Genomic DNA, 21,688 nt, shown 5'->3' on the forward strand with positions numbered 1-21,688 from the left:
TTATACATAGTGAGCCTTGGCTTGTTTATTTTGCCCTATTTATAAGCAGTTTAGTTAGAATAAATTATATTATTAATTACCATTAAGTAAATGTGTAAGCCCACTGAATGTGAACATAAGATATAACTGTAATGCATCTCATTGCTTAAAAGAGGTTTCCATAAGAGGTCTTAAAGTATTTCAGCACGAAGCTTCACAACATTCCAATGAGTTGTATTTTTTCACCAAAGGATTTCATGAGGCCCAGCAATTTTGCCAAATATTATTCTAATAGTTTAGTTTTGAGAAAGCAAGAATGGCAAAAGGGAATAGCAGACTTCTAGCAAACTTTCTGCCAGTTGTGTGTGCGTATTAGCTGTGTTCTTTTAAAATAAAAATACATGGTTAACCATATTTTGACTTTTTCTGAGAGGGGAAGAAAGCCAACAATTACGCAAATTTTTTTGGTGTATGTATTGTTTGGCTATATATATATATAAATGTCTTTTAAATGATTTTTTTAAAAAAGTAACATTTTAGGCGACCTCGGTTATCTGATGTTAAATAACTTGGTGTGAATGCAGGCATCCACGTGGATGGAGGTGATGTGGATATAGCAGCAGTGGGATCCCAGCTTGGCCTGGGAGCTGCCCGTGTTCCCAGCGCCTTCCCCCGCTGCCTGATCATTAATTTACGCTCAACACTCGACACTGGCCGTTATCTGTGAGGTCCCTTTTGGTTTTGTTCCTGTAGATGCAGTGGTGAAGAACATACATCTAGCACTCTCTTAATTCATCCTCTGGTGCAGTCTACCTGTTAATAATTTCATATACTTTGCATATTTGCTGGTGTGCAGGTGGTTATGCTTTTTTTTTCCCAGACTTCTGTCATTCTTAAGCACTTAATGACCTCCTTCCAAGAAGCAGTAAGCAGGATCTCAATGCAGCATTATTTCTGAAATAGAGAAGTACAGGCGAACAACTGGGCTTTCAACTCTGGGCTCAGCAAATGTGAACAGTTACAACAATTAAGTCTCAATAATTTATTTTTGTTAAATACAAGGGGTTTTTTTTTTGAAAAAAAATCTCAGTCATGACCCCATGTTTCTTTTGTTGGTACAGAGAGATATGTACTTCTGTACGTGGTTTTATAGAAAGTAATGAGTGACAATGCATAATATGTGGTGATTGCTCATAGCTAGTCAGCCGTCGGCGCTTCTCATCTTGTGTTCTTGTCTGCTCCCTTCTGTGAAAATAGATATAAGCCTGTGTTGCTGTGTGTTACCACGAGCTTTTATCTTCATTGGCTTATCAACACCATTTTTTTTAACTGTTTCCCCACAGCTATCATAACATTAATGCCAGTTTTAATTTCAGAGGTCGCATGCTGGGTGCAAGATGCTTCAGAAAGACTGTGTGAGCAGTAAGTGGTGAAGGTGCAGGCGGCACCGGGGCGGCCCTGGCCGTGGCCGTGGTTCTCGCCAGGAAAGGAAGCCTCACGTGTGCCAGCGCGCGAGCTGGGCTAGCGAAGCGCTTGGATGGTGGCACGACTTTTCTCATGCAAAGTATCTTTTAGTCTCTCAAATCCACTGTGGAATATAGGAAATGAAATGAATGGCCTAAATCTTAAAAAAATAAACATGGGTTTTGCAATACAGGCAAGTTCAATTCAAGACATTTTCTTCATTTAGGAAATTAGAAAAAAAAATAAAGCAAACCTTTCTTGCCTTACGAGTAATCTGAATTTTAATAACAGTGCTTTCTGTGTTTGCGTTCATGTTGCACTTGGTTGTGTGTTTATCTTCACTGTTGTTAAATGCTATTTCAAAGTGCATTTGAAACATTGGGAAAACTGAGTTTATTTGTCTGTTACAATTTCCTGCTAAAATTTCAGTGCTAAATGAAACAGATTATTTTGTTGTTTTCCACATATTTTTACTATTTTAAAAACAGTTGTGTATGAGAATTTTTGTAAGACACAGATTAGTGACTTAAGGATTGCTTCAGGTGGTGTTTAGAATCTTTGTAAATAAGTATCTCCAAAGCCTTTTTATATTATTATTTATTCTTCAGATTTGTATTGAAATATCTATAATCTTTGGAATTTGGGGGGAAAAAAATGTGTATAAGCATGCAGAAAAAAGGTATTCCGGACAACTTCAAATGCATTCCTTGCCGCCGAGCTGCCCTGCTGCTTCTCGGCTGGTAGCAGAATGCCAGGAGGAGCTGCCTGTTACAAACGGTGCTGCTTCCCCTCGCCTCTCAGCAAGTCCGTTCCCAGGTCTCTTTTCTCGGGGAATCAACTCTTCTCGCTTGGGTCTGCCGTAGTGTGTTGTGAGCTAAATACATCTGTATATTTTCAGTATGTAGTGTCTGAGTCCTACTTGTCTTGGCTGGGGGAGAGGCGATGATGAGGATTCAAAAAAAAAATCTGACCACTGGAACTCTGTTAATTTGCAAGTTAGGAAGGAAATTTGTTGTAGGGATATTTAGCTGCTTGATAGGACCAGCTGCATGCTGGAGTTCTTGCTCCACTGTGAGAAAGGGGAAAGGAATTACTGTCGTATAGGGACTTAGCCCATAACCTCAGATACAAATCACTAACGTTCACTGCTTAAATCGAAGTGGTATTTGAAACTATAACTTGTTTCCTAAGTGTTTATTATCATTCTGCTGTTGGATGTCACTGTCCCTATGGATAGTTTTTGGAGCCTACCCAGGCATTGGCAAGAAAGCCCAAGAACTTAATTCAAATGCCCTCCATTTGGACTTGTCAAACTACAAACTACTACAACATCTACAATGTCTCTTCTAGGGTTTCTTGATGCAAAAAAAAAAAATCTTTTTTTTTTCCCTTCAGTTCTAGTATTCTTCCCATTGAAGATCTTTGGTGTGCTAGTAACTGCTAGCGATATCATTTAAAACGTTACTGAGTATTTTATGGTGAAACTGAAACCTAGGTGATTTGGCTGCTGGTGATCACACTGTGATTCTCTAATAAATTGTGTACTGGACTCTCAGTTTCTTAACACCTATTCTGCAACAGCTGTAAATAATTTTATACTGCACTGTGTATAATGGCCTAGGTTCCTTGCAGTTGTAAATGACAGTTATGTGAAAGCAGCCGTTTGGATTGGCCCAGGTTTGACAGCTTATTGCCTAAGTATCATCCAGATCTCACAGTCTCAGTTCTAGGGTCTAAAGCGGCAGGGAAGTGTATGCATTTTTCCCCCTTCTGTGGTGTTCCTAAGGAAATACACTTTAGAAGATAAAATCTTCAAAAATAAAAGAAGCATTTGTCTTGAGCGGGTAGGAAAGATAGCAACCGCCTACGGCGCGGGAACACTTACATAAGGCTGCGGGCGCCCGCCGCGGCCGGGGCGAGCGCGCCCGTGTGCGCCCTCCTCACGTACACGTGAATTCCTGCTCGTGCCATTGCGGAATATTCTGTGCGGATATTCTGTTCTGAAGGTTACGTGGGGAAAGAATTTTATTCTTGCCATTTTCACTTTCCTGCTCTTGTCTATTTTGCGTCTTTCTGTGTAAAACCCCCCAAACTTGAAATCTTTCCAAGACTATTGGAAAAGTTGGCTCGTTTGTTATTTTAGTTGTTAGAGATGTGATGGTTTTATTTTTTTTTTTCACTGCTTTATACATAGAAATGTTTTTTCTATGTATGTGATCGTACATTTGATTCTAAATTGGGTCAGAATTCGTGGCTTTCACATGTACTGATTGGATCATGTGCTCCTTGTAGACAGACTGATCTTAATCATGGTAAAATAATATTTTTTCATACTTTGTGTGTATCTGTGATTGAATTGATCGTGTCTAAACAAGCTGATAGACTAGAATCAGGATAAAATACAGCTTAAAATATGCAGGACATCTTTCATCTGTCTTCACCTTTCTCAAGTTGTATGCATTTTTCGCAGCAATTTAAATCAGTATGCCAGAATATGGTGGTGGCGTATGCATAATCCTATGCATACAACAGTGTACAGAAGAAGTTGATTACAATATACATATGTTTCTCTTTTTTCTTTCTTTTTTTTTTTCTTTTAGAAAGCTATGTCAAAATGAGTTTTATTTAACTTTTGGGTTTACTTTGCCAATCCATATGGAAAACCTTATACTGAAGACAGACTAAGAATTTAATGTATACTAACCTTAGAAGTTTGTGTCTTTAGGAAGTTGAATAGCTGCATTTTTTAAATTGTTATAGACAAGAAAAAGTAGTCAAAGGAATTACTTAATATTGCAGTCTTCAGTCGTCTTGATGCTGTAGATCGGATGTTCCGTACATTGATTCAGTAACGAGCGGGCGTTAGTCGGTTATCTGGGTCCTATCCAGATCAAGTGATGAGCTGCTTTTCCTATAGATGCATCAAAATCACTTTTCAGCGGGAGGGCTCTAGTCCTGTCAGCAGTGTCGTGATAGCACTGGGTTTTTTTATTGTGGGCTGCCAAACCCGCAATGGCTTTAATGCCGTGAATGTGGCTAGTCCACAGCGCGTGCCGTATCGCAGGGCCTGCAGGGGCAGCAGTGCTTGAGGTAATCGCTTAGTTGCCCTCGCCGTTGTTTGCCCGCAGTGTAGGTGTCCTGCTCCTTTCCAGGCAGGGTTGGGGCTCTGCACCAGGGAATGTGGCCTTTCTTCATCCCTTTCATGTGGTATGAAGCCATGGGGCTCAAGATCTGCGGTCATCAATATCATCTTGTGTCACATCAAAGCAAAGAGGCAATAGCGGCTGTTTGCAGGAGGAGAAATTCCACTTAAAGAGAAGGGGTCCCCAAGGCTTTGCCTGGGGGTGGTGGAATCTGGGCAAGACGAGGTCCTGAGCAGCCAGCAGCAGGGCCCTTAGCTGGGCGTTGGGCTGGGGGATCTCCAGTTGTCCCTTCTAACCTGAATTATTCTATGGTAATCCGACTGAAGGAACAGATTAACTTCCTTTTTGGGTGAGAAGTCTTGTAAAGTTAAATAAGGCCTGTTTTAAGCTGCATTGCAGTTACACCATATCATTTAATATAGCGTATATATTTTTTACATGCCTTGTTCTCAGTTGAGCCTAGATACTTAAGGCACCTTTACATACACTGTGGAAGCTACCCACAGGCACGCAGACTGATTTAGTGGTGTGTTTTAAAAGTGTCAAGAACTGAATCAGCTTAATTAAAAATGCTCTCTTTGCTTATGCATCACGAGGAGAAGAGTTAGTCAAAAGCCAACTTGCAGCATAATAGACGTTAAGCCTTTTGTACAAGAAGGTGTTTCTATGGATTTAAATGCATGAATATGGCTAATAAGGTTTAATTTATTTGAAAAGTGACTTCAAGGCATAACTCATAGCCAGCAAATTGTGGATCAAATGCCACAGTGAGCATATGAAAAGCAAAAAAGTGAAAGTGAGCATATAAGCAGCTAAATTTTCACTTGAATTCTGCTCTGAAGAGACTTGCTTGGTTAGTAATGTGCTTAATTTGTATGAGCGTGTGGGAGTTTGAGGAGAGTGTAATGTCAGGAAATCGTACGAGAGCTGAGTAAATTATGCTTCTAAAAGCTAAGAACAAAGAAAAAAATCTTGCATAACACCCAGTTAATGTTTCTTCATTTAATGTGAAAGTGCCATTTGGTAACTATGGAAAATAATGGAAAGTGTGCCCATGCCATTGGAACTGCTCCACTGAAGTTACCGCCTAACTGGCGTTGCTCTGGCTTCACTCTGCACGTTTGTTACATGAACTCGTATTTGCAGTTACAACGTTAAAAGTATAAACATAAACTAAAAAAATTGATGAAAATAGATAAAATATTTTTCTCTAATAGAAATATAATACAGCGTGGGAGGACTAATAGGATAGGCAGTTCTTTAAAAGAGATGAAAGCGGGGTTTGGCTGTTGCCGTTTCGCTTTCATTTTCTGCGGGCAGGACTGTGACTAGTCAGTGCTACCCTTAGATTTCAGTTGCAAAGTTACTTTTACCAGGAGAGAATAAGTTATATTACAAATCAAATGTGTCTTGATTTTTCCTGTTATAGCCAGCTTGTATAATAATAACTATTTCAATTTGTTTTCAGTGATGCCTTTTTGAAGAGCGTTTGAACATACATTGTAAGAAATGAGTGCAAGTAAGAAATGTGGCCAGTATAAAGTAGTGATCCACACAGTCTCTTGAAAGATTTTAAATGCCTGTTTTTTCACTCAAAATACTACTTTTTTTACTGAAAAAAACAGTGTATTAACTTACAATGTCAAAAATAGGCAAGGGAATTCTTGTTTCTGGGAATGTTCAATGTATATAAAATTGATATTCTAAAATGACATCCGTTTGCTTGGGGCAGGGAGAGATTTAAGTGTTTACATATCTGCTCTCATTTTGTAACCATCTTAAATATACATTTAGAGTTTGGGGGCGAAAGGTTAAAGATATTTTAAAATATTAGGTATATTCCAGTTTTGAAGATTAGAATTGTTTTGATTAGAACTGCAGGCTTACACCGGGTTGTGTGTGTGTGTATTTTTTTTTTAAGATAAAATTAGGATTTTGGTGTTTCTTGGACAGGATTTTCATTATGTGCTGTAGTTTCCAGCTGTGTTTTCTTACGAAGCTTAGGTTTTTGTCGCTCACTTCTGGTGTGGTAGGTTGGAATGATCCATTGGAAACCTATTCTATTGAATTTCCTTTGGAGAGAGATGCTTTTCCTGCCTCGCGCTGGGAGGGAGAGCTCTTTGATGTTGCAGGATGAATCATGGTCGTCATGGGCACGTTCAGCCAGCGCTGCGCATAGACGCCCGAGAAGGTGACTAAGAGATTCAGCTGCAGAGAGACTGGTAGGTAGTAGAAAGTTTTGCAAATGAGGTATTGACAGAATCTAAGAATTGTTTTGTTGTTACCCTCCTCCAGATACTGAATCACTTATTTAGCAAGTGGGAAAGCTTTTAATGTATTCAGGAAATGTGCTGCCAATTTGATAGGAGAAGTTGTCGTTGTTTGGAAAGGAATTACTAAATAGTTCTAGTGGACATATTTTGCTGTAACTGCATTTTTTCCTGTTAAATACTGTGCTAGAAGGATGATCATGTTTTTAAGCAGTCATGTGTAAGTGTTTGGCTTAGAGCCTTGGTCTGTTAGTTGATAAAGAATTGGAATAACTAAGAGCTTCTGCAGAGGAACCTTTTAGTAACAGGGATTTCTGAATGCTTTCAGAACCTGCAAAGAGCTGTAGGATGTAGATTATCTAAAACTTCTTGATCACTCAGCCTCTTGTGTTAAGAGACATTTGAGAGCTGTTAATCTTTCTTGTTTCATTCAACCTGTGAATTTTGCTTTGATTTATTTTGCAGAGCCATGTTCGCATCGGTGCCTTGGGGTAGGGTTGCGTGTGGCTCCATGGTGTGTCACAGTGCCCTGCTGGGCAAGGGTGCCCCTCGTGGCAGTGACGTGTTACCTGCCCTGGTGGTGAAATTACCCTGGGAGCTTTGCAGCCAGCAGAGGTGACAGGCGGGGGACAGGGAAGGCAGATGCCGTGATTGGAGCAGGTTACTCTGTGTTACATTATACACACGTATTTTAGTGCGGGGGGCTTAGAGGTTGAGCCGAGTCCTCGTGCTCACCAGGTCGCTGCCACGACTGCGGAGCAAGCGCAGCGTCGGCGGCTGCGTGGGCCGTGGTCAGTAAGCTGCTCTCCAGGGCAAGCCTGCGCTCCCTGGGGCCCTCCCGCCTTTCAACTGTTGGATTTGTCAAAAATGAGCTGCATGTGGGATTTATTCACTAAGGCCAGGTATTAAAATCATTAGTTCATTGACTTATTTTCCTAATTTTCATTTTATGATGAAATGCAAATATATTACAAATGTTATGTGTAAATTATTGTATCCTTGTGGCAGCGGCCAAAGTACTTCCAAGAGTTCAGGGATGGACCATTAAACATTATTGAAATTTCAGTGGTGTAATAGAGATCTGTGCAGCTATAAAAAGCCTCACCCAGTAACTCATACTTTTCTCTCCCCCCTGGAAATTTAGTACCACATTAATGTCAGAAAGTAAATTAAAATGAATTAGGGCTTTTACACTCATCTGTAGAGTACCGTACTAGGAGTACGGTGCTCCCAATAACCTTTCCATGTTAGAGGGATTTCTTAATTCTTACCATGTGCTTGCTAGAAGGCAGGACTCGGGCACCTCTGGCCGTCCATACTGGCAGTTAATACTGTGTAGTTTTTTTGTCAAAACGAGCAGAGAACCAGTCCTGCTTCCCAGAACCAGGTGACCATTTAAATTACTTGTAATAACCTTGCTCAGCTGTGATTTTGCAAACCTATTTGTGGAAAATCTGTGGATAGTGTGTCTGTCATTTTGAAGTTTAATTTTATAGGCAGGAGAGCTGGAAAAAAAGGACAGCATTGTGTTTATATGTGTTTTGATTGTTCGTTTTTGCTTTGCTTTATCACTGCAGAGCGTGGCGAGGCGGCCCCTGCCCGTCCCCACGCAGCCGAGCGCGATGGATCGCCTGGGGCCGGCGGACGCCGAGGAGGAGCCGGGCGCGCTCGCGCGCCTCGCGCCCAGCCCGCACAGCGAGGCCGTCGCGCACGAGTTCCAGGAGCTCTCTCTGCAGCCCAGCCAGTATTTACCTCCCCTCAACGAACGGAAGAATGGTGAGTGCCCGAGAGACTCGCTGCCTTTCCCCTTCCTGCCTGAGATGTTTGCTCTGGGCATGTTTGCTTCATTCACGTCACGTAACTCAACGGCCTTCGGTCGTTCTTGTCCGGGTTAATAAAGTAGAGCTAAGGTGCTGCTCTGTTATGACATCTGTCCTGATCAGCTTCATCCGGCAGGGCAGGTAGCAAGCCTGACTTAAAACTCCCAGCTGGAGCATTTTGTTGAGCCATATGGAAGGGGTGGATTTATATTTTAAAATAGTTTAAAAAAAAAAAAAAACTACAGCCAGTGATTAATGAAAGTATTAATCAGATGTTTTTGCAAAAGAGTTATGGTATTGCTAGATAAAAAAGGGATAATTTTCATGAACAGTTTGGGTTTTTTTTTTATTATTTAGAAAAATCATTGCAGAATTGAAGTCCCACATCGCATCCTAGATAGTTCATTTCACCACATAGTTTAAGGATGAACCATGAAGGTAAAACAAGATTTATGTTTAGGAAAGCCTTCCAGTATCTTTCCTCATTGTTGATGTTGGCGTGGTAACTTAGGAGAAAAAGTGTTTCCACTGCCACGGTAAGCACTGGGAAGAAGTAAGTCTTGATCTAAATGTAGGCTCATTTTTACTGGGGAGAAGTTAGTAATTTGGTTGTTTTTCTTCTTTTCCCCTTTTCTTTCCCCCACCCTCCTTTGCTACATCAGTTTGACTGCAGTAAGTTAGTAATGCATTGGGATGTCATGGTATAAGCATTATTAAAAAGGAGAGATTTATGCAAGTATCTGCTTAGCTTATATATTGGTATATTTTTTTTTCCATGTGTAAAGTTTTTGAATGAATGCTGTGTTAACTGATAGAGTTTATTTAAGCAAATTAAGGCACTCATGTATAATTTCTTAACACTTGGCTCTACATCTGCAAGAATGATTTTCTGTGAAGCAGAAAAACATCCATAACTTGGGGACATTAGTTTTCGTGGTTGGCTCTCTCATGTCAAATTGATGGAGGTACCTCCATATCAGAATAAATTTTAAGATTAATTCACAGCCTTTTACCTTTCATCAAGAAAGCAACAGCAATATGTATTTAAGGAAAAGTATTTAAGACTTTGATACTTAGGGCCTTTGGTTTGTTCAGAGAACACAGGAGATCTTTAAAAAGAAAGGGAAGGGGAGGAAGGAAAAATGACTGAGTTGAGGGCCTTTTTGCCCTCTGTGCCAGGGGACTTGAGACCTGTTACCCTGTTATTCTTCTCTTCATTATTCAAGTAATTCCTGCTTTGACTTCGGGGCCTTTCGAGCAGACCTTCCGCAGTGATTTAATGCCCTGTGCAAAGAGGTTTAATTGTATGAAGTTCATGATAGGTCTGTGGCTATATTTCATCCATGTTTGTTTAAAAGGCTTGGCCAAAGGGCCGAGCAAAGCTTGGGCATCGTTTTCAAGGCAATTTTTAGTTCAATCCTATTAATATCAATAGTAAAAGGAGAAGGCTCAAGAAAGAGAACTGTGAGGCAGATTAAGAAATCTTACCTACCCCCCTCCTTTTTTTTTGTAATTGGGCAAATACAGCCTGGACACACGAAAGAAATTTTCCTTGGTTTTATGTAGCTTTTCTCATGTCACTTAAGCTCTTTACCACTGAGAATGTCGGGCTGAATAAATCTAGATTTGTTTTACCCAGCAAGTGGCTAAATTGCTGTGGCTGCCAAGTCTCCTTTTTGTGAGACATCTTGTTCTATAAAACCAGTCCAGAAATTAATGGGTCTGAGTGTATGGTTTTTTGTGATAGAAATAAAAGGCAGTTCACTGAGATCCTGCCTGCTTTTTTATTTTAAGCTTTGTTGCAAGTGACATTTTTTTAGTATTTAAATAACTCCTAAATGTGCTCAGGGAGGCAACCTCATTCTTTTCCTACCTTTCTGTGAAATAGCTGAATATATCTGACTTCCTAGACTGACTTTATGCTGACTGGCTGGTTTTGTGGATGCGCGTGTTCAAATCGGTTCCTTAGTACAACCCAAAGGTGTTGGGGCACTTCCATCATCCAGAGCACCCAAAGTATTTTGCACACCCATATTTCCATAACCAACCTGTAGTTAGTTATTTTTGGTTAATGAATTAATGAAATTACTCTTTTTTTTTTTTTTTTTTTGCATGAGAAGATTTGAGAAAGTAAAATTTGACTTTGATGCAGCTATATTAAAAATCGTTTAAATAAGTCATAATTTTGACTTTTTAACAGTATTTTAAAGTGTTCATAAAACTTCATAAAACCTACAAGTACTTCAGGACACAAAAACACAATGATGTTTAGTGCAAGAGATACGAAGCGTTGCCGGGTTTTTTGCTGAAGCACTTTGTGCAGGAGCAGCACGCTTGCGGTGACCTTCAGCAGTGGGATCCTTTTACCCTCTCATTCACTCCGACGATCTCTTGTGGCCGCAGTCCAGTAGGTGCCTGGTGACTCCAGTGTTGTTCTGCTGCTGTGGCACTGGCTCCCAGTGCAGGAACTGCATTTGCTGCTTTTTTTCGGTCGCACGGACGGTGTGGGAGGCCCATGGTTTGGGCCCAGGGACTGTGGGCACAGAGCAGGGCAGCTCCCGTGAGCGCATCCCACTGACTCTGGTACAAATCTCATGGCTTGTTAAACGTTGCTGGAGTTTTAATGTCCCTTGAATGAGCGAAGGAACATTTTATGTGCTCTGCCAACTCTTTTGAAGGGGTGGTAACTTATTAATTGCAATTAATAAGTTGTGGAATTAATCACAAATAGAGAGCAATAGCATCTTAAGCCCCCCCAGCTCTTTACCAAATGCAGGTTCCTACTCCCTGATTAAGGACTTAAGGATAATTTCTTTCAGGAAGTGGCAGAGGCAAAAGCAGCAAAATATTCCCAACCTCTCAAATTTTTCAGATAGATGTGATCATTCAGATGTATCTGTGAAATGTAAATATTAACCAATTCATATTTTAATTATGGCCAAGTAATGGGAGTTTTCAAGTTGAATTTTCTAGATAAAGGTTATATCACAGGACTAACTAAATCATCTATAAAGCAAGCAGGCATTTTTGATTGAGATTAAAGCAAAAAATGGTTTACAGAAGGTAACCTCAGTGTGTTGGTGCATAGTAACAAGGAATCCTGTCTGAGATGTTGTGTGTTGCTCTTCTGGACTATCAGAATTGTAAGGTTTCCCTTTTTCTTTCAACCAGCTGTTTTGACGTTAGCAGCCGTGGGCGGTACTGAATTGCTAATGTAATTAATTTGAATGTCTCGTTAGCCAGCTATGTATTTCTGGGTAGTTGGGCAATGCACGCGAGACGTCTGCGTTGCGAAGTGCAGTGCCTCACGCTGTGGAGAGCCCACGAGCAGCAAATCTCCTTTCTGTGGGCTCAGGGGGAGCTCTGGCTACTTCTGTGCTCTGCTCAGCGCCTGTGACGATGGCAGGGAGTGGATAAAAGCAGAGAGAACCCTGTGATTCAGGGCACTGCAGCCTTTGCACTGTGTGAAGAGCAGCGCAGGTCCGTGTGGCAATGAGTGTCCTCTCCAGTACCTTGGAATGGGGGAATATTCAGGGCTGCATCACTGTCTGGTAGGGGTTGTGTGTTTTGTGCTGGAGATGCTACAAAACCGGTGGTGGTGTCTGATAGATCTCATGCCGTGGTGACTAACTGCTCCGCGAGCTGTTGGAAGAAGGTTCCCAGAGGTTAGCAAGTCCAGGCCATTCCTGCCGCCCGCTCAAGAGAACAGTGTCCTGGGCTGCTTCAAAGCTGTGATATTCAGGAACCAGGAGCTCGAGGCGTACAGGTCGGAGGACTATGACAAATTCCTAGGGAGTCACCGGGGCTTGCGGGGAACTGAGTGAGTTATGGGGAAGACAGAAGGAACCCTTTCCACATGGTGGCTGTTGAGTTGCTCCAAAGGAGCAGTCGAGCCAGCTGCCAGGCAGCCGGTTCACCAAATAACCGCACGAAACACCCCACTTCACCTAGTGGCAGTGCTGAGGTAAGCGCGATGCCCCAGGGCGGCTTTTCTGGCACCTGGAGAGCGTGGGTGTCTTGGTTTCTCAGCTCCTCCTGGCCTCGGCTTCCTCGCGGCGCAGCGCGGTAACGCCGCCCGCCCGTGGCTCGGCCGCGTGGCTCCGGAGCAAGCGCTCACATCTGAGCTGCCATTTTGGTGCTGAGGGAGCAGGTGAAATTTAGCCTTGGCTTCTTTTGTTCTTTTTGACCCCCCACGGTTTGTTCATTCTCTCTTTCTCTTCCCCAGAACTCTGTTTAGGTGCTTTTCCTCTCGTCATGGTATATATTAGATTACAGTGCTTGGGGGTTATTTTCCTGGAGTGTTTGGAGAGATAAAGTGGAGGAAAGATGGATGGTGGAAAGGCTAGAGAATGAAAACAAAATATTCTGGCTTAAGTAATAGATTGACACAGAAAATAATTGGAAACATCAACTTAAATTCAGCAATTTCGCAGTCATTAACCTGAAAGCAGTGAGATTTGGGAAACAGCACACAGATGGGCTGTGTTCTGATTAACAACAACAGCAAAAATGCAAACCCGGCTTAGATTTAGATATACCATTAATAAATGAAAAATATTTTTCATCTAAGACTTTTGTTTAAAATTTTGCTGGCCCTCGGAGCATCTATTACATGTATGCTATTAAATAATCCTTTGTGAAAACTTAGAGAATGTTATAATTAATGTACATATCGGTCTCTGTATTTATTTTTGTATTTTTTAAAGAAATGATGTCAGAAAAAAAACAAGTGTCATCTAATGCATTTATTCTTTTGTCTCCCCTGTAAATATTTGAATATCACGCTATCTGTCAGGAGCGGAGAGCGCATATGGAGTAGGTGCTCGTTTCCCAGGAAGTCTGTCTTTGTCATGGGTACTGCCAGTTCCCACAATCCTAGCATTCCCAGGGCATCAGTCAGTGTCTACAAGGAACAATTTTCAAATATTAAGGCATGTGAAAAGACATACAGGCCAAAACTCAGAGCTCTCTGGGGACCATGACCTCTTAAATGGAATATATTCTGACATTTTCACAGGCTACATGAAAGAATTCCAACGGGGTCGTTCCATTTGGTAAACTTCTAAACAAACAGTCTGTCATTTTAGCTTGATTTATAGATTTTTTTTTAATTATCTGCTTATTGTGAAGAGATTAAGATTTGAGACATGACCTGTCATTGACTCAATTTAGGGCATCTGGTATATATGACAAAATCCTATGTTAGAGTATTTGACGTTTAAGTAATTACAGAAGATGTGGGAAGTATGTTTTCCTTTAAATCTCTTGCTCAATGTGTCTTACGCTGACTTCTTTTCCTGAAAGTGTTTGGTGTTTGTTGACTACTAAATGAATAGCTGGAAATGAATGTTGAGTTAATTTCTAATTAGACGCAGTTCCTTTTTTTTTTTTTTTTTTGTAATTGTTAGAACATTGTTAGGAATTTGATGGTGATCATTACTTGAATCATTTGTTTGTTAACAGTGCTGAAGAATATATGCAGAAGTCTTACAGGAATTCTGTAGTCATAGTTCAGTACACAATGCTATTTGAAAAAATTATCTAATATTTCATTTGACTTACTAAAAAACAAATAAAAACAAATATATGAAAAAATATATGAAGATGAGACTCAAAAGTTATTGATATTACGTATTTATTTTAAATACATGCATAAAATGTTATGGGCTGAGATTTGTTCCCAGTTGTTTGACAGATGCCTTGCGTGTTTGAAGCAAAGAACTTATGTACTGTTAAATGTACAACTGTGTTAAGAAAAGATATGCATATATCTAGAGAGTACAAAAAGAATAGCGTAAAAAATAATTATATGAAAAGAATATCTAATAACAAGTGGGAATTTTGAAAAAAATGTATTTAAACAGTTTAATATGCTTACTATTCAGGGTGGTAATAGTATAAACTGTAAGTAGGACTATTTAAATGAATAGTTTAGTTTGTGTACTCAGAGCACTGTTTTCCTGTACCCATCAAGGAATCATTACTCAGTAATGAAGAACTGATTTAATCTAACAGTATGAAGGATCACGGTGTTCATCAAGATGCGGGTAAAGCCAAGATGAAATAAACATTCAGTAATAAAGTTTTATTTTCCTCCAAATTTGCTGGTAGTGAAATAGATTTTTTTTTCTTTAGAAATTAAATTCATCTTCATTTTTTTAATGTAATTGTGGAGGAATAAACTCTATATGATGTGACAGATTGGAATAAGCACTGTTAGAGCGATTGTTGCTTAGTCATTTCATGGTTAAGGAGGTGGTAAAATTGTTCGGTTGTTGGCGACTTCGTTCCGCACGTCGCTGGTACTTGGAGAGGTAGGGGGTGTTCAGAGCTGCAGACAGGATGGCATCGCTGGGAGCACGGGATTGCTGTTGTTTCCTGCATGTTGCGATTCTGGAAAGTCTCTGCGAGGCACTTCCCCTTCTAAACAATGTTGTTTTTTCTGTAGGCTGAAAGTTGGCAGAACATTGTCAAGCCTGTGTTGGAGGAGGAGAAGAGAAACATTGATTTCCTTAGATTAAGAGCCGGTGAAAAAAACTTTAGCAATATGTTATTATTAAAAGATATGTCACAGAATTTTGGCTTATGTAACAGGCATTGTGTTCCATTCAGAAAGTTCTTTTTTCTCCATTTCAGCCATTTGCATGCACTATAAGTAATATAAATGAACAGCAAATAAAATGAGGGGTACTCATGTTGGAGATGAGTTCCACAACTGATTTATTTTATAGCAAGACCAAGAGGTTGTTGTGGATCTTTTACATCAGTTGGCACCATAGTTATTTAAAAAATCTGGTTTTGAAACTGATGCTATATTTGTTTGAACCTCTAATTTTCTTTAGCTGAAAAGATGGTTATTTTATGCTATTGAATAAAAACTGCTGTTTCAGCCAAGGTTTTGTTTCTCGCTCGTTATAGGTGTCTGCGATTCTTAGTTGATCTCATTATAAAAATAGCTCTTTGAAAACAGGTACGTGTTCAATTTGGAGAGTATGTCCCAAATATTTACTCTGGAAATGAGTAGTTCTCTTTCCTTTATTACAAAATATTCTGTATTTAAATACATGGTCAGCAGAGGAAAGCCAAGATAAAAATATAACTATTTGGAAAAGCGTTTTGGTTGTTGAAATATCACTATAGGAGAAAATGTGCTTGATACTCACTTAGCTTGTAGCTGTCTTGCTGCTATTCCAGAAATAGTGGGGTGCAACTTTGCGTGATGGTTTAAGCTGTGGCCAGTTTCCTTTCTCCAGAAGTGCAAGGCCTCAGTGTTCCTTTCTTTCCCACTCCTTGTCCTTTCTGGACATCTCTTGTATTTGCCTCTGTGCATGTCCAGTTGCACAATTAGCCAGTACAACTGCTTAATGGCATAAAAATAGCCTGGCGAAAAAAAGGAATACCTTTCTGGTTTGGGTTTTTGGCAGACCAGCAGTTTGCATTGGGTTACCATGAGATTGGGCCAGAGCCAGGACGGAATCATGGGCGAGGGAGGGACACGGATGGAGAGGAAGCGACAGGAGCGTGGAGGGACACGCGCTTTGGGGCAGCGACAAAGGTGTGGATTTGGCTGCAGTGTGGAGCTGTGCTTCTGCACTGCGAAGAACTGGTTACTGCTTACAGCTTCAGGTGCTCCTCAAGAAGTTATACCACAGGCAGAGGTGAAACAGTATATAGTTCTTGTGTATTTCTTGAGAGTGGTTACTTTTAGAGATGACACTAATGAAATGTAAAAATTTCATGTTAAAAAAAAAAAGCCTGTCCATTTGTTGTCATTTAAACATCAAAAAAGGAAGTGACAGGAATATTACAGAGCACTCGCAGTTTCTGGCACAGCTCTCCCACAGACACTTGGTACTGATTCTCATGGAGCCTTTGACTTTTCTGTACCCAGCAGGTTGGATATGCAGTCGAGCTCTGCAGCTCTGCTGCTTGAGCCTTTCTGCTCGAATTAATAGGAAACCTGTATAATTTTAATCAGTTTTTTAAGTGTTCTTTGGTATATAATAGGGCTAGATGACATGGCACTTTTTAAACAAAACTCTAACATTTCTTTTGACAGCTAAGCTATTCAGCAAGTGCTGAACTAAACAGCGTAATTACACCCCTTTTTAAATTTTGCTTTGTCCCTAAAATAAGGAGTCAGAAACATCATTTACTGGAGAAGGTTGGATTTTTTGTTTGTTTGTTTTATCTGTACTGGTATTTGCAGAGTAGCAGCAAATTATCAAAGTCTCATAATCAGTAAATGGAAGTGCTAGTATTATCAGTGTCATTTTAAATAATGACTATCAAAGCTTTTTGGTGACTGGCCTGTGGCTTCAGCCTTTTTTAGGATTTACAGTACTTCACAGATCTTCTGATAATGTCAGGCCTTTCACACCACTAGTGTGGAGTCAGTAGGAATCTTTAAAGCAAACGAGCTGCTGCTGTTTCAGCTGCAACCGAGGTGCTTGAAGAAATGCAGCCTTTTCCCGCAGTGTCTGCTGAGTGCGAATGCACCTGCCCTTGGGCAGCGAGCGGCTCCGCTTGCGGCGAGTTCCACGGCTTGACAAGCTGCTGGTTTTAACCCACAAAACAAGGCAGCACAACTGTTTTTCAGCGAATAAGCCTTGATGCTTGTATTCAATGCTAAAAGTTCTCTGAATAATTAGTGTGTCAAAGCCTTCAGGCAGTACCTTGCACTAGCAGGTGCAGAGCTTGCGGAGCTCCTGAATGCTGCAGCTCTTCAATCCAAACTGGTGAAACCAGCAGATGTACCAGTCCCTGCATTGCAGACAGACAGTGGGTGAAATCCTGTATCCAGGGACTCAAATGTGTTTTGCTGGGATTTCAACAGAGGGGTGGCAGAGTTGTGGTCAGTTAGTACAATCTTTAGTAGTATTTTTTCCCCTCTCTCTGCATCTTTTTTAGCATTTTTCCTATAAGGGATGGCTGTCCAGAAATGTTCCAGCATTGATACCTCCTGTCTAATATGTTCTACCACCGACCGTTGGGGGTATGAATCTCTTACGTAAAGGCTTTTTGCCAGTTTAAATTGAGGATGCTGCTCCCCTGGGAAAAATCGGGGAAAGAAATGAGACTGTGCTTATTCATGTCCAATTCTATAAGTTTGTTTGTTTCCAAGAAAGCTCTGTGGCTCATTCGCGTCACGTTACGTAATCTTACTGAAAATAACAGAATGCACGTGTGCTAAAACGGCAGAAAGGCTCCACTTCTGCTGCTTGCCCCTGCTTTGTCTCTGAGCAGCACTCCGTGATGGGCTGCACTGCAGTGATTGAGCGATTCCCTGGGAGTGAGAATGGCAGGAAAGGGCTGGAAATGAGGCAGGCAGGGCGGGGGCAGCCGCCTTCGCCTTGGCTTCGCTGGCACTGGGCGCTCTCCCTCCGCAGCCCGAAACCCAGGGAGCTTCCCCAGGCCCTGGGCCCGTGCGATGGCGGCAGAACCAGCCCCACGGCTCTGCCCTCAGGCACCTTTCAGTGTGGCACTGTGTTAACATCAACAGGCCCTTAGTATGTTTTGAAATACAGTTTGTACTTGTCTGTTACTGAACGGAACTGAAGTATGGGTTTATTTTTCAAGGCAAAAATTTAGGTATTTGTTTGCTTTCCAGAAATAAACCTTTACATCAGCTGGACTGGACCTCCTATATTTATAGTTGCAAAATAGCAGCAGTTTTAAACTAAATATTAAAAATTCTTTCTGTGTTTATACACGTTAATGAAAGTGCTGTCAACAGTCTTAAAATTTGTATTTAGGAATTTAATTCCTAAAATTAAAATTCAATGAAAGTTGCTATCTATGTACATTTTTAACATTTTACACTTAACAAATTGAATTGAAAGATACTTTTAATTTTTCTCAATTTGTAACTTAATTATTAGAGGTTTTTGTTAAACAAGAGACAAATGCAGCTGAACTGCTTCAGGCCCGGTTTTAGCTGTGTCTGACTTGCTTTTGCCTCCTCATCATCATCATGGTGTTTCTCATGCCTGTGCCAGCCATTTATCAGCTCTTTGCATGAAATTCTCTGTGCAGAGAACATACACTAAGGATATAAAAAGAAAAAAGTGGACAAAATCCAAACCATGTGTTTTTACAAGATTAATACGTCTATAGTGCTGCCCATCTACAGTGAGATTACATATTTTATCTCTTTTTCTGTTCTCCGGGTTTACAGTTTAACTTGTATAGCTGGAGCAATGCCTGTTTTCCCTGGTTTTAGTTCTTTCTTCTGAATCCTTTTGGTAGTACTATCAAAATATAGAACACATAGCACATTTGTCCAAGCACATTTTTCTTATGTTGGGCACACAGTGCAGAGCTGCGTGGGGAGGGAGCACGTGAAGTGCATGGAGAACTCGCCCTTTCCGGAGCTTCAGGCTCTCAGGTTTGTTTTGAGGTGAAACCTGGTTGGTTTTGTGAACACAAAGTAGTTCATCTTTTTTTTTTTCCTTTATGTTTGGTAACATTTGGTGTCATTTGAGCGTGAGGTCAAAACCCGCCAGGAGAAGCCGGGATCAACCCGCGCTGGAGCCGCCCCTTCAGCAGCACCCACGTGTTGTTCGGATCATGTCGTGAGTCAAACGAATGTACAAATCGCAGGTGCCCTTCAGAAGCCAAAACCAGGTTTTCTGTCTGTGAAGAGGAGTTGGAAGACTACCGGCTTTTTTGTATGCTTTTTATTTTGTGGGTTGTGTTTTATGATATAATAAATTGCTAAAATAAAGAAGAGGCTTTAAAAGTAGCAAAAGAGCAAACAAGTTGATAGTGTTTCACTAATACTTACTCTGAAATATTTTTTGTCTTACTGGACAAAATCGCTAATTTTAGGGAGACAAAATCAGTAAGTCCCCAGTGTTGAAAGCTTACCCCAGTTCTTCCACTATAAATGTGGAATTAACATCCTTTATGGAATAGCTTAAAAATGGCAAGAAAAATAACCCTTTCACACAGCAGTTTTTAATCTCTCAAAGCTGCAGGGCAGATCCTGTTCAAAATGGGAAACCCATTTGAGGTAGCAGCGTGGTGTTCGTGCTGAGCATCCCGCTGTCCTGCAGGAGGCTGAACACTGCTCCGAGCTGTGGCAGTGCACGAGCGACTGCCAAGGAGCCGGGCTGCCTTAGAGCCGGGGCAGGGAGCCCGGGAGCCCTTCCCGGGATGCTGGGGGTTCCCTGCCCTGGCAGCCCTGCGCACGGCACGAAGCCGCCTGTGCGGAGAACAGCGCAGCGCCCCGGGAGCCTTCCTCCCCGCCAGGCTGCACCTCTGTAAATCTTGCATTTTCCATACAGTTTGAGCGTTGCTGGAGAGTTTCATCCCACTCCTTAACGGTGTTTTAAAATCTTGGCCCCTCTATCCTGGCCGTGGCGCGTTCCTCAGCAGCGCTGCTGCGTCTCGTGCTCAGTAACCGCCTGCGTTGGCAGCGGTGGGAGGTTCATCGGCCTTGGGAAGCTCTTCTGCTATGGGATTTCCTTATGGGTCCTGTGAAAATCACAGCAAAAGCAAAAGTATTGGGACAGAAATAAGAATTGTGATAGTCTATAATTTGTATTTAAGCCAATCACTTCTACAAATGTTGTGTGCAAAAAAAAAACCCAAATACTTAGGAAAGAGTTAAAATAGTTCATTGTAGAAATTCACACAATGCAGGGTCTCTGGGGTACTTGCAAGTGAAGATGTGGGACTGATGGGTGGCTTCCCCAGTGTCCAGCTTTTGGTTTGAAGCCTCGCTCCATAAAACAGGGGCTGGGCAGGCTCCTGCACGTCATTTTGTGAGATGGCCCTGGATAGTTTTGTTTTCTGGTGGCACTTGATGAGTAATGAATGTGCCGGCTGGGCTGCCACGGAGTGTTCCTGCTGCCTGCAGGGTTTGGAGCAGGGGGAAGGGAGAAGGAAGGGAAAAGAGGGAGAGAGAGAGAGTCCTCGGCAGTCGTTTATCTTGGGTATCAGCAAATGCTGCTCCTTCAGCAACTGCTGGATTTATTTTTAACTGCTTGACTCATTCTTTGTCAGATGATTGACCATCGAGCTGCATATTGGAACACGAATGTGCAGAGGAAGCGAGCGGAGCTGGAGGAAAGGGGGAGTGGTGTTGGGGAAGGAGGTGGGATCCGGGAGCTCCGCTGCTGGGCTCGGCGCTGCGGCTGGGCGCGCGGAGCCGTCGCGGCTCGGCCTGCAGAGCGAGGAGGATGGTCCTGCCGAGCGGCAGCGAGCTGCCCCTGCGCTAGGGAGGAGCCGGGCCTGGCGCCGCGGACAGCAGCACGCTGCTTGGTGACAAATTCCTGGGTTTTTTTCCTGTGCTGGATGTTGCCTTTCTGAAGGATTCTCACCATGATTGATAGCTCCAAGAAGCAGCAGCAGGGCTTTTCAGAGATTTTACCTGCAGGAGATGTTAAGCCGCTGAAAGAGAAGGAATGCCTTGATGTGAACAGCCAGAAAAGTCTCAAGGAAGGTCAGTGATTTGCTGGTTGGGGGACAGAAAATGCAGTCCTATGTATATCCAGGTCTCAGGCAGTTGCTATGTGATACTGTATGTCAAGAAGTATTTTGTACGTGGATTAAGTATGGATTTCACTCCTTAATACTTGTTAAAAGCTAAACTTAGAATTTATCTGAGACTATTAAAATAGTTAATAGCTGAATTGTAATTGCAGTGTGAAAGAACATGAGCGATTAAGTACTCGTTTCAGTGCTCAAGCCATGAAGTACTCTGAAATTGTCCTGAAATTGTAAATAATGTGCAAAACACTTTAAAATGACAATGCTAAACATAAATCCCCACAAACCTGTAGTTTTAGATGTGTACTGCTAGCTCATTTGCAACACTGCTGTTCTTTCCTTAGCTACAGTCTCTTCCAGAATTCCTTTCGCCCTCCCCTCTTGCTTAAATTCAGGTTCGATTTCCTAGATACATGCATTTCAAATTACATTTTGTCTCCTTAAATGATTATGCATATGAATAATGTTTGAGAGGTTTGGAGGGGGTTAGAGCGGGCGGATGGTGCTGGCTGATGCT

At 41.6% G+C, this 21,688-nt stretch overlaps 1 protein-coding gene across 3 annotated transcripts in view; it reads left to right on the forward strand.

The window, feature by feature from the left end:
* The first annotated feature begins 8,478 nt into the window (after positions 1-8,478).
* Positions 8,479-21,688, forward strand: part of MRTFB (myocardin related transcription factor B) — a 50,127-nt gene continuing 36,917 nt past the window's right edge. For 2 of the 3 annotated variants that reach the window (XM_088524582.1, XM_088524584.1), the window contains exon 1: positions 8,479-8,632. In XM_088524582.1, the coding sequence (XP_088380708.1) occupies positions 8,479-8,632 (154 nt within the window). Of the gene's footprint in view, positions 8,633-20,927; positions 21,125-21,688 lie in introns of those variants that run through there. The other variant, XM_088524583.1, reaches the window with a different exon arrangement.

This window comes from Tinamus guttatus, unplaced genomic scaffold, assembly GCF_059628265.1.
Source record: "Tinamus guttatus ecotype Peru unplaced genomic scaffold, ASM5962826v1 Tinamus_guttatus_pri_ptg000212l, whole genome shotgun sequence".
In the NCBI taxonomy this organism is placed as follows: domain Eukaryota; kingdom Metazoa; phylum Chordata; class Aves; order Tinamiformes; family Tinamidae; genus Tinamus; species Tinamus guttatus.